Below are 12384 nucleotides of genomic sequence, written 5' to 3' on the forward strand. Positions count from 1 at the left end.
TTATGTTTCTGAGAATCCATCTCTCTGTTTGGGGTTTCAAACTGAATTGTAGCACGCCTGCATGATTCTTTTGATTTTTCTTTTCTAAGCTATTGTTTCCCGTCCAAGACAAACATGCATAAGCCAATCAAGGCTCTTCTTGACCTTTATGGAAAAGAACACTCAATTTCTATATGAGAGGTGCTGGACCTCCCTCCTAGCCTATCCAGTCAATTAAAATGAGTCTCTGGACCCCCTGAGAGCTGTTAACCAATCCTAAGAAAGAAAAGATCAATCTCATTTCTCCGTCACCACTGTGCAGGGAGGCTGCTAACCAGTGAGAATGTGCCACTAACAGTCATTAGAAAAACTGGCCAATCAGGCCAGCCTTGTTACATGGTCTGGTAGGAAAAGAAAGGGATTGATTGGAAAGGATAGTCTGGCTCCACACCCTTTCCTTCCTGGATCCTAGTTTTCCCTCGCTGATGTGGTGGAAGGGCCCTTTCCCAAACCGAGTTAAAAAGATCCCTAAGGCCCTTCTCTAGCTCTCTCTTTTGCTATCTTCCAATTCACCCCTCTCTCACATACCTCAGCCAGTTTTTGCAGTCTCACTGTATCCCTACTGATTTAATTTCTAACTTCAGGCCTGGCCACAATAGCCAGCCTCCCCCACTCTCAGTCCTCCCCCACAGATCTCTCTATCCACCGAGCTGTCAAAGAACCTGTTTTGCATGATTTATGAGGGTGAAAAAGTTCAGTATGTCATAGTTGAGTCTCAGGAGATACCACTGCAGGGATCTTCCAATCAAGTCTCCAGGAAGCAGTGCAGAATCCGAATTGCAATGATTTCAGCTGTAATGATAATCACAACAATAACAATAACTGGTATTATTATTACTATCATTTATTGAACTCTCACTGAGTTCCAAGTACTTTGCTAAAAGCTTCACATATATTATCCCAATATTCGCTGTGGGGTAAGCACTATTATTACTCCAAATGTGCATAGCAAGAAATCGATTTAGAGGGGTTAAACAGCTTCCCCAAGGTCACAGCGATCTGGGAACCCAGGCTGGTGTGAATCCAGAGCCCAGCACCGAATGGGGGAGAGGGGTAAGGGAGAATTAAACGCCACAGGCTTTAACAACTTCAGCTTCCTCAGGGGCCCCTTCTGCAATCCTCCTTTGGGATAGTTCGCGATATCCAAGAGGGGGTCTAAACTGTCGCAACAAACAGCTACAACGGTTTGGCGGTGGCGCCTAAGAACTGCGTACTTTTTTTGCCTGGGAGGCCGCGAAGCCGAGAGCTGAAAGGAATTCGGGAGGGGGGGTGCGGGAGAGCGGGGGTGTCCGGGGCCCTTAGGGGATATCCTTGCCCGCCCGCCTTTCCTTTCCCCTCACAGCACCTTATACCGTGCCTGGCACCGCTTGGTACTTGGTAAATACCTGTTGATTGCCTCCCAACGATCCCAGCTCCTTTCTTCACCTATTCCCCCCCCCTCCCCACCTCGAGTCAACAACTGGAACTGAAGGGATATTTGGGAATTTCCGGGAAACCAGCGAGAATCCTCACCGAGCTGGAATCTTGGATTTAGGAAAGGCGGGAGGTCCCCCACCCTTCTCTCCTCACCCGCGTCTCCGATTTCTCCCCACTCCTTCCCCTCCCTTTCAGGACCTCAGGGCCATAAAAATGCAGATGGAGGATCGGTGTGAAATAACGGGCCCATATAAATCCCTCTGCCGCCCGCCTGCAAGATGGATTGGCCGCATTGAAATTCCTCCGCGAGGATAATTAAACTCGGGGCCTCATCCGGGCAAAATTACATTCCTGTAATGGCGTCGCTCGGGGTCCCGGGAAATTGCTCCGTGGGCTTTCAGCGGCGGTTTTTATCGCCGGCCGGGGTGTGCCTGGCTGCGGCTCGCCTCTCCTCCGGGACCGTAAAGCTGCTGCCGTGATTTATCCTCCCCTTCTCCCAAATCCGATTAAATGGAGGAGCTCGGGGCCGGGGCGCCGCGGGGCCCGGGAGCCGGGAGGGGGCGGCGGGAAGGACGGGGCCAAGGAGGGGAGGACAAACGGCCCCTCAGAGGGTGGCGGATTTGGCTTTATTTACAGCCGCGGCTTTCTTATTTTTTATTTTTTATGGGGGTTTGGTGAGCTTTCCCCGTCCTTCTCGAGCCGCGTTCAAGCACGATGCCTGGATGGCTGGGGTTTGGACATGAGGGGAAGTGGATAGGCCTTGTCGCTTTCCTTCCAAGGGAGAGGCTCGTCGCCTGTCTTGGGAGACAAAGAGGCCTAGAGGATGGGATGAGGGCCGGGAACCCCCCACCCCCACTGCTTTCCATCCGGGAAAGAAAGAGCCAAAGGGCACGAGGGAGAAGCCGAAGGGCTTCCATGAGAGCATCTCGCGGGAGGACGGCTTATCTCAATTCCCACAGATGGAGTCTGGGCAGAGGCAGGGGCATGCCTGCGGTGACCTCACAACCTCACTACAGGAACCTGGTGCCCACTATTCCTTGACTGTCTCAGGACTCCGGAGAGAAGGCTTAGTGTCAGGGCGCTTGAGTCACCATCATCATTAGCCCCATCTTCTGGTTCGGTGATGCTGGTTTCCTCATTCCTGGCTGATCACTAGAATAAGAAAGAGGGAGAGGGAAATAAAGGTGAGGCCACCACAGGCAGCTGGGGCATTTTGCTCACTATTCGCCCACTGAACGGGTTTCCAGTCCATAAGGTCAGGGTCCCTGGGCGACAGAAGGCAGGAGTGCCATGACTTTTAATTTTCCTTCTGCTACATTTTGGACACAGACGACCCCCCCCCCATCTCGATGTATGTTATTTAACACTGAATTTCTGGTGTGTGGGGGTTGAGGGTTTGGGGTTGGCAATGTGACTGCACATGCTGGGAAAGGGTACAGGATCCCAAACGCTGAGCCGACCAAACCGCAGGCCACGTTACGGATCGGTTTACACTGGAGAGTCTTCCGCGTTTCTGTACAGGGTCGGCTCTGCCTGCAGTTTCTCCTCTCAAACACCAGGTGGAGCAACTGGCTGAATGCCGCCACAAAGCTGGCAGGCGGCGCTGTGGCGCCTGGGCCGACCCTCAACGTTGCAATCACTCTATCCTTAGCAGAGCGTCTCGTTGGTCCGTGCCGCGCATGCGCTGAACCTTCCTTTTGCTCTTCCCGCCCCCCCCTCGACACTCCCCCCGCCTTCTCTGTCTCCTTGGCCCTGGGAGCAGGTAAGGCTTTGGGCCCTCGCGCCCGCGATGCGCCGCGCACGCGCGCGGAACACCCTACCTCGCACGAGTCCTTTGAGGCCCTTACCTTGCATGCGCCCACCCTGGTCCTCACGCCCTCCGTTTTTCCTGGTATTACCGCGCCTTAGGGCTGCCCCTTCCGCGTGCCGGTGACCTCCAACCGCGCGGGCCTGGCGCCATCTTGGATGTCTCGTGGGAGGGGGGGAGGGAAGAGCGCTCTGAAGCTGGCGAAAGTCAAATCCCAGAACGCTCTTTTCACCTGTTCCTCGCGGTTCCTGCAGAGGTTCTTTTCTCCCTCTTGTCTATTCAGAGTTGTCACAAACCCCGGACTCTCCCTTCCTGTCTCAGTTTTTTCTTCTTATCCTGACTCGTTGTCTCCTTATCGTGCAACCTCCAGACTTGGCCCCAGGACCTCAGCTGCCCCAAGCAATGGAGATAGCTGATAGTCCTTTAAAAGTAATCGTGGACATGGTAGGACAAAGCCAAAACACCCTCTCCATTCAGACCGTGGCCTAGGAGAGCTGTGGCAGAGAAGAGAAACCAGTTTCTTTGGAACCATTGGTTGTCTTGCAATACCGTTCTCTTCCTCCATCCAAGGGAAGTTGGAAAAAACGGAAGTGGTGGGCTAAAAGCCAGGTTTTCTATTAAAGGCAGCAGGCCCGAAAGAGTCGTGGGGGGCCCATTGGTGGTCTTCTCCTGTCAGCTTTTCTGTCAAGGGTATACTGAGTCCCCAGACTCTGCTCTCATGGGGGAAAAGAAGGTTTAAGGAAAGGAGTGGTTAAGTCAACAGCCCCTCTCTGTGACTGATCACGGAGGAATAAACCTGTGATGATTTAGGCCCACTGATTCTGGATGATGCTGTTGTCTGGAGTGTTGTAGGCTAACAACTGCAGACTTGCCGCAGTTAGGTGACCAGTGGAGGCATCAGCACTTCATGCAGTCTCCCGTAATTGCCACCCTTTTGTTGTGGGTTTGTTACATGTCAGCACCACATTAAACTCTACATGTTACTTAATTTACGCCCCCCAACTATGTTCTGTATGATGATGTTGAGGTGTAATTGCCTTGGGGGAAAAACAGATAGTATTTATTTACTTATTTATTTATTTATTAAATTTTAAACAAGCTCTACACCCAAGGTGGGGCTTGAACTCAAAATCCAGGAGTTGCATGCCTTACTGACAGCCAGCCAGGTGCCTAGTGCTCTTTTTTTTTTTTTTAATTTTTTATTTTTTATTAACATACAATGTATTATTAGTCCCAGGGGTACAGGTTTGTGAATCGCCACGTTTACACACTACACAGCACTCACCATAGCACATACCCTCCCCAGTGTCCATAACCTACCCACCCTCTCCCTGTCTCCCTCCCCCCAGCAACCCTCAGTTTGTTTTGTGAGATTAAGAGTCTCTTACGGTTTGTCTCCCTCCTGATCCCATCTCGTTTCATTTTTTCCTTCCCTATTCACCAACCCCCCCCCACGTTGCCTCTCAAATTCTTCATATCAGGAAGATCATATGATAATTGTCTTTCTCTGATTGACTTATTTTGCTCAGCATAATACCCTCTAATTTCATTCACGTGGTTGCAAAAGGCAAGATTTCATTTCTTTTTATGGCTGCGTAGTATTCCATTGTATATATACACATCTTTATCTATTCATCTGTTGATGGACATCTAGATACTCTACAGAGTTTGGCTCTCTTTTTTTTTTCTTTTAAAGATTTTATTTATTAGAGCATGGGTGGGGAGTGAGAGGAAGAGGAAAAGAATCTCAAGCAGACTCATCCCTGAGCTCAGAGCCCCTTGTGGGGCTCAGTCCCATGACCCTGAGATGGTGACTTGAACCCAAACCAAGAGTGGAGCACTCAACTGACAGATTCACCCAGCACCCCACCCCCAGTCCTCCTTTTTTTTAAGCTTTAGGGGAAATTTTGGCTTTTGACCAAAGAAAACCTTTATAGTCTGCCGCAAAATTGGGTTAGAGTTATGTATGGGCAGTTGGAGACAGGACAAGAGTTGAAGCCACCGATTAATCTAAAAGTGACTGATTCTGGATTCAGAAGGGTAATGTGGAAAAATCTTGAGTACAACTCATTTAAGGAAGTGTTATTTAACAGGTTTAAGTAACCCCTGAGTATTTCAACCTGTAGCATATTAGGAAGCATTAACTTAAGTGTGAGAAAATGTCAAGTCCTGACTCTACCACTACCATCATTAGTGGGTTTTTTTTTTTTAATATTTTATTTATTTATTTGATAGAGAGAGATCACAAGTAGGTAGAGAGGCAGGCAGAGAGAGAGGGAAGAAGCAGGCTCCCTGCTGAGCAGAGAGCCCCATGTGGGGCTCGATCCCAGGACCCTGAGATCATGACCTGAGCCGAAGGCAGAGGCTTTAACCCACTGAGCCACCCAGGTGCCCCAACCATCATTAGTGGTTTTAAGACCATGCTGTCAGTGTACCTAACAATCACTTGAGAAGCTTGTTTGAAGTAATAGGACACTTGGGCCTTATACCCAGAGATCATGATCAGGACAGTCTAAAGTGGGACCTGAGTATGCAGAATTTTTTGAATATGCATTTATTTTATTTGGTTTTTTTGAATATGCATTTTTAATATATAGATCATCCCTACCCTCAAGTAACGAGTTCTTGTGGGCCTCTCAGGGAAATCTTTTTGTAGGTCTTTAACTCAACCACTCTTCTCTTAAATAACTTCATTTCTGCAAACTTAGGGCACCTATAGGGTGTCAGCATTGTTTTAGATCTTGAGCATACAAAATTGAATGCCACTTAGGGTGGTGGTGAAAATGAATACTTTAACAATCATGGCTAACTACGGTAGTGGGAGGATTCCTCACTGATCTGCCTCACTCTGTTAATTAATGTAGGAAATTGAAGTGTTTTGAGGAACCCAATAACTTCCAGGTAACTAGGTTCAGTATAAAGATGAGATCCTTCCAGGGTCTTGGACTTCAACAAACAACTCTTAAGAGTCTTTAAAGGGCAACTGTTTCTATCCTGGACAATGAAATCTTTAGAAGAGTTCCTTTTGAATAGAGACTGAGGAAAACTTAGGCTGAGGACACAGGAACTTCTCTGAAGACACCAACTCACGAGCTGTGGAAATGAGTAACAGGTCTTAAAGTTAAGACCAAGTGGCTACTTGTCCAGACTAGTGGGAGTCACTTGATTATAAGGAAATCTTAGAAACTGTGTGGAGGAAATCTTGACTTCAAGGTTTTGATTCCATCTCTGCTAATGACTTGAGGTCATTCACTCTGCTCTCTGAGCCATTTAAATTTTCCAGAGCACCTTTTCTGCTAATTAAGATCTCCTTTGATGAATAAGGACAACGTTTACAATTCTACTTCTGTAATTTTCAGCTCTCCTGCCGCAGCCCCTCATTCCCTGAAAATGTACGCCTGTGCAAAGTTCGTCTCCACCCCGTTCTTGGTGAGTGCCTGCCTTTTCTGGGATAGTTAAGTAGGGGGATCTTATTTCTTCCTTGCCACACTTTGGTCTTCACAGTTGGGCTGGGGGAAGGTCCTTTGCTATGTTAGCCTGACAACAGAGTGAATGCTTACCAGACACCCCCCATCTCAGATCCCTTGGAAGCCAGTTAAATCTTTTCATCCAACCATATTAGAAGATTGAAAATGAGAATCTAGGCTAAGATCAGGTTATTTCTATCCTAAAACTGTGTTCCTGTAAACTGGAACCCAACTGGAAATAGCCTAACTTTGACTGAGTATGCACTGTGTATAGGATCTTTCCCTGAGTGTTAGAGAGCCATAGCCCAGAGTTCCCTCTGGGAGCTGAAATTTGAATGGCAAGTTAAATCACATGTAAATACACATTGGAAAAAATACGTGATTCAGAAGCAACAGAGTGGAAGAAATTGTGGATTATTTTTTAAAAAGATTTACTATTTATTTTAGAGGGAAAGAGAGAGAAAACAAGTGGGAAGGACAGAGGAAGAGGGAGAGAGAATCTCAACTCTCCACAGAGTGCGGAGCCTGATGCAGGGATCCATCTCACAACCCTGAGATGATGACTTGAGCTGAAAACAAAAGTTGGATGCTTAACTGGCTGTACCACCCAGGCGTCCCAGACATTACAGATTATTAGATGGTGGAGGCAACTGGTTCATACATCCATAAGTGAAAAGGGGTGGCACTATTCATGGGTACCATTGATGGATGGAACACTGGGTGTACTAATTTGTGTACATAATCTCTTTTACTTCTCACATCAATCCTGAGTTACCGCCTTCCAGTTTGATAGATGAGAAGGCAGGTTTAAAAAGATTTAAGTTACTTGTCCTAAGATCACAAGGCTGAAATAGAGCTTAGATTAGAATCTAGATCTCTCTGACTAAAACTGGCTGGTAACCACCAGGTTATCTGCTTTTTCCTGGGGATAGTCAGAAACGGCTATAAGGGGGTAAATTTTGAACACAATGGCAATACCTTGTGGTCTGAAAGGAAGTAGGTTTCTTCCCTTAAAATAGAGGCGAAGCCTGGGAAGCAAGAGAACGCGAATGGTTCTTAGTTTGCTGAAGGTAAAAGAATGATCCAAGATTCTGATTTACACTCAAGTGAATGAATGGGGCATCCACGTGACAACTTGGGATGGTTCCGAAACTTCTCCACAACTTCCTTGACTCTTGCCTATGTGTTGTTCCCCTTAGGTCAGGAGCACCTCTCAGCTGTTGAGCCGATCACTGTCTGCAGTGGTGCTAAAACCACCCGAGACACTGACAGATGAGGCACCTTATAAGGTCAGAGTGGGCCTGTGGTTTTCGGGGTGAAGGGTGAAAAGGGCTACCTGGCAGCGCCAGTAGGGGGAGTGCTGAGGACAATCATCACAGACAAAGTTAGTGAAGGAATGGGTCCACTGGCTTTAGGTGAAGGTGGAGGACAGTTGATACCACATACGATTAGTGTTCCAGCTTTTGCTGCTGGCAGCACATGCTCATGTGTGTTGCTGCTAACTACCATTACCTGACCTAATTTACTGACTTCAGCTGGTGGCATTTGGTCCCGATGATTTCAGGGCACCAAGAACAGGCTGCAGCTTAAGTCTTACCCTTCTAGACCATACCTGAATCTTGAAGGTATTTGATGTCCACCTCTTGCATCAAAAAGTTCTGCTTGGCAACATTTTAGGGGATTTTCCAGGGAATAAAAAGTCATAGAATGTCATAGCGTAAAGGGTTTAAATGGTACAAAGTTACCAAAGCAAAAAAGGGGATTTCTTAAAATCTTTATCTTTTACTGGCATCTTCTTCACAGGGCCTCAGCATCTTGGCAGCCCCACGTCCCCTGACCTCACTTACTCCTAGCCGAAGCTTCCAAACCAGCACCATTTCAAGGGACATCGATACAGCAGCCAAGTTCATTGGGGCTGGGGCTGCCACAGTAGGGGTGGCTGGCTCTGGGGCTGGAATTGGGACTGTGTTTGGGAGCCTCATCATTGGTTATGCCAGGTAAGATGGGCCCTCCATTGGCTCTCATATGTTTCCAGAGGTCTGGGCAAAAATACCTGGGGATCTTGAGGCATACCGTCCTATATAGTAGCCCACGTGTGGTTATTTGAATTTAAATTTTTTATTAACTAGGGATTCCTGGTTGGCTTAGTTGATAGGGCTTGTGGCTCTTGGTGTCACAAGTTCGAGCCCCATGTTGGATTTAGAGATTATTTAAAATAAATATTTAAGTAACTAACAGTACATAAAGTTTAAATTTTGTGTATTTATAATGTGGGTAGGTAGCCACATGTGTCCAGTGGCTACCATATTGGAAAATTCCATTCAAAAGCTTTGGTTTAGAGCAGAAGTCAGCAAACCAAAGGGGGAGGGCCATACCTGGGCTACCCCTTGGTCTTTGTATAGCTGCGCTAAAAATGGATCTTAATCCTTAAAGTGTCATGAAAAAAGGGGGGCAACAGAAACCATATGTGACCCACAACAGCTACAATAATTACTGTCTGGCTCTTTACAGAGAAAGTTTGCTACCACTGGTCTAGCGCCTCAAGTCAGCATGGTGGCTTGGTTGCTGCTTTTCCCCTATCCCTGGGAGTTCCCTCCCACCCCATCACTCCTGGGAAAACTGCCTTTGCAGTCAGCCCCACAGCTTTCTGACACTGGGGACTATTTGGTCTCCACCAACTCTGGGCAACTCACGTTAAAACTAAATTAATCCTCTAGATACCTGCAAGTTCTCTTAATGCCTTTGAGGAAATAGGTTTGTTTTTTAGGATTTATATGAAATAAGCCTGACTGCTTCTGTGTTCACAATTCTGTTGGAAGTTGGTGTTACTTTACCTCATTCATCAAGGCTTCCAGAGGGGACCGAGTAAGGGAAATAGAAATTATATATTGACTTCCAAAATTGGGAGTTTTTTATCCCATTTTGTTTCTAAACCCCACAGACCATTTGTAGCTTCTTAAAGCCCCAGATCTTTGACTACTTTGGAATGAAAAAAAGTAGTTTGTCCCCCTGGCTCCCTTGTCCTCTAGAATGGGGTTTTTCTAGTTGGGTTCCATAAAGCCCTAGGGATTTGAAGTATGCCCAGAGACCGTCTTAAAGAATGAAGGGGAGACCAGTCAAGTCTTTAGAATCCCCGACTTTTTTACCATTGTGATTTGGTTTTTATACATTTTGTATTTTGGGGTTCTGCTACTTCCAGTTTCAAAACACAGACTCTGTCACTGTGGATACCTCTTCCATTCTGGTTGGCCCCTAGGTAGTTAAATATCCAGGCCTGGAGGTCTTAAGTTATGCTATGGGTGATCCACTGGAGGAGGAGGTAATGGGTCTTGTTAACAGAATTTTGGATTGTCCGCTGCTGTCATTGAGTCTCTGTAGAGCCCTTGATAGATCAGGCAAGAATTGGGGCATGATGGCGTCACCCTGAGACACGCATTGCCTAAGATGAGCTTGAGGAGATGAGTTTTCCCTGAGCCCACCTTTGGTGTTTGTCTTTTTCTTTGTGTGGACTAGAAATTCAGTCTTTTCTCCTCCCCTTCTCCCAGGAATCCCTCTCTGAAGCAACAGCTCTTCTCCTACGCCATTCTGGGCTTTGCCCTCTCGGAGGCCATGGGGCTCTTTTGCCTGATGGTGGCCTTTCTCATCCTCTTCGCCATGTGAAGGAGCCGTCTCCACCTCCCATAGGTCTTTCTCCCGTGTCTCGTCTGCCCTGTATAATCCTTTTCCTATACCTCCCCAGGCAGCCTGGGGAAAGTGGTTGGCTCAGGGTTTGACAGAGGGAAGACAAATAAATACTGTATTAATAAGAGCTTTCTTGTGTCTCCTGTGTATATTTGTTCTCCACGGTTGGCTGAGTGCCTTGGTGAAAGTATAAGGCCTGGTGGGTGGTGACAGTTCTAAACTCAGCATGAGTCTGGGGTCACTTGTTCTTCATGCTCTGTGTCAGGAAAGCTTTATTCAAATTAGCAGTCCTTTTTAATAATTTTCACCTGGAATGGCCTGTTACCTTGGATTGAGTCTATAGAAACGAACAGGACTGGCTTAAAATTTTGACAAATGGCTATTTTCCCTGCTACTCTCCTGGCTCAGGCCTTCATTGCCGCCCACTTGGCCTACTGCAATAACCTTTTAACAGGCCTCGCCTCCAGTCTCTTCCCTCTAGCATTTACTTCTATCTACCACTGCCAGATTAATCCTTAAGTATGAGATAAGTTTTGTCATTTACCAATTCAAACACAGTCTGACCTCAGCTTTCTCAGATTTTATCTTTTATTGTTCCCATACACTCTACCCAAAGTGGTATTGTCATTTTTCAAATACTTTGCCTCTTTCCTGTCCTTATCTTCAGGCCTTATCCTTTGGCCATCTCTGCTTTCTTTTTCTGAATCTTTGCACACTTTCCTTTTTTGCAAACTCCCTCTTATCTTTAAAGACTGAGTTTAGGGGTGCCTGGGTGGCTGAGTCTGTTAAACAGCTGCCTTCAGCTCAGGTCATGATCTCAGGGTCCTGGGATTGAGCCCCACGTCAGGCTCCTTGCCCAGCAGGGAGTCTGCTTCTCCCTCTGGCCTTACCCCTGCTCATGCTCTCACTGTCTCACTCTCTCTCTCAAATAAATATTTTCTTAAAAAAAGTTTAAATGCTACCTCTTCATTACGAAGCTTTCATCTGTTTTCCATCTACCATCAGCCAAATGAGCATTAACCAAAATAAAGGACTATAGAGTATGTTGTATCCTTTATAATGCTTATGGTCTATGATAAACTGTGGATTTGTATGCACATACATTTTTTATCTTCCAAGTTAGACTCAGTTTCTTGAAGGGACTATGTCATATTCATTTTTGTATCTCTAGAAGTATCTAAATGATGCATCTCAGCAATATCTTTGTCAGTCTTTTTATTTAATTATCTAAACCACCCACCTTCACAAATGAGGAGACCAAGAGTTTGAAAAGTCAGAGGATTTCCTCAGAAACACTGACTAGTCGAGCTGGAGCTAGAGTAAGGATCATGTCTTGTAGCCAGGGTGTAAGAATACGATACAGCTGGGGCGCTTGGTTGGCTCAGTGGATTGGGGCCTCTGCCTTCGGCTCAGGTCATGATCCCAGGACCCTGGGATCGAGCCCTGAATCGGGCTCTCTACTTGGTGGGGAGCCTGCTTCCTCCTCTCTCTCTGCCTGCCTCTCTGCCTACTTGTGATCTCTGTCCGATAAAAAAATAAAATCTTTAAAAAAAAGAACACCATACTGCTGGTCTTGTGGGACTCTCCCCAAGCCATGTTGCCAGTGACTTATCCCAAGCAAGAGGAAAGGGTAGAATAAGCAAAGATAAACCTTTTCCCTTCAAAATTCCTCAAGAGGGACTTTGGACAGTGGGGTTAATATAAAAGTGAAGAATTAGATTTCTAATGGCTAGATACACTTAAAGTAAGCCTTATCCTACACAGGCTTGAAGTAACTGGGTTAAAGTCCTTACCTGATAATGTGAATGACCACAACACAAAAGTTTTTCTTTTGATTTAATTGACTATAAAGTTAAAGCCCAATACAGACTTTACTCCAGAGTAAACTGATCCTCAGGAAGCAGGTCACCCAAAATCGTTCACCCCTGTCCTTTTGCTATTGTGACCAAGGGCTTGAGAGGGATCCTATCCACA

At 46.5% G+C, this 12384-nt stretch overlaps 1 protein-coding gene across 1 annotated transcript; it reads left to right on the forward strand.

Moving 5' to 3' along the window:
- The first annotated feature begins 3178 nt into the window (after nucleotides 1–3178).
- ATP5MC2 (ATP synthase membrane subunit c locus 2) lies at nucleotides 3179–10537 on the forward strand. Its single transcript, XM_032876607.1, has 5 exons — nucleotides 3179–3217; nucleotides 6622–6691; nucleotides 7929–8018; nucleotides 8533–8726; nucleotides 10275–10537. The coding sequence occupies exons 2-5, from the start codon at nucleotides 6653–6655 to the stop codon at nucleotides 10387–10389; spliced, it is 438 nt and encodes a 145-aa protein (XP_032732498.1). The 5' UTR covers nucleotides 3179–3217; nucleotides 6622–6652; the 3' UTR covers nucleotides 10390–10537.
- Nucleotides 10538–12384: the final 1847 nt, after the last annotated feature.

This window comes from Lontra canadensis, unplaced genomic scaffold (assembly GCF_010015895.1).
Source record: "Lontra canadensis isolate GAN:19392208 unplaced genomic scaffold, GSC_riverotter_1.0 scaffold59, whole genome shotgun sequence".
Taxonomy (NCBI): domain Eukaryota; kingdom Metazoa; phylum Chordata; class Mammalia; order Carnivora; family Mustelidae; genus Lontra; species Lontra canadensis.

Bases quoted from the DNA above. Each gene is read 5' to 3' on its own strand.
- ATP5MC2 (XM_032876607.1), top strand. From the start codon at position 6,653: ATGTACGCCTGTGCAAAGTTCGTCTCCACCCCGTTCTTG. The intron at 8,019-8,532 runs GTCAGAGTGGGC...TCTTCTTCACAG, and splicing joins CAGATGAGGCACCTTATAAG to GGCCTCAGCATCTTGGCAGC. The intron at 8,727-10,274 runs GTAAGATGGGCC...CCCTTCTCCCAG, and splicing joins CTCATCATTGGTTATGCCAG to GAATCCCTCTCTGAAGCAAC.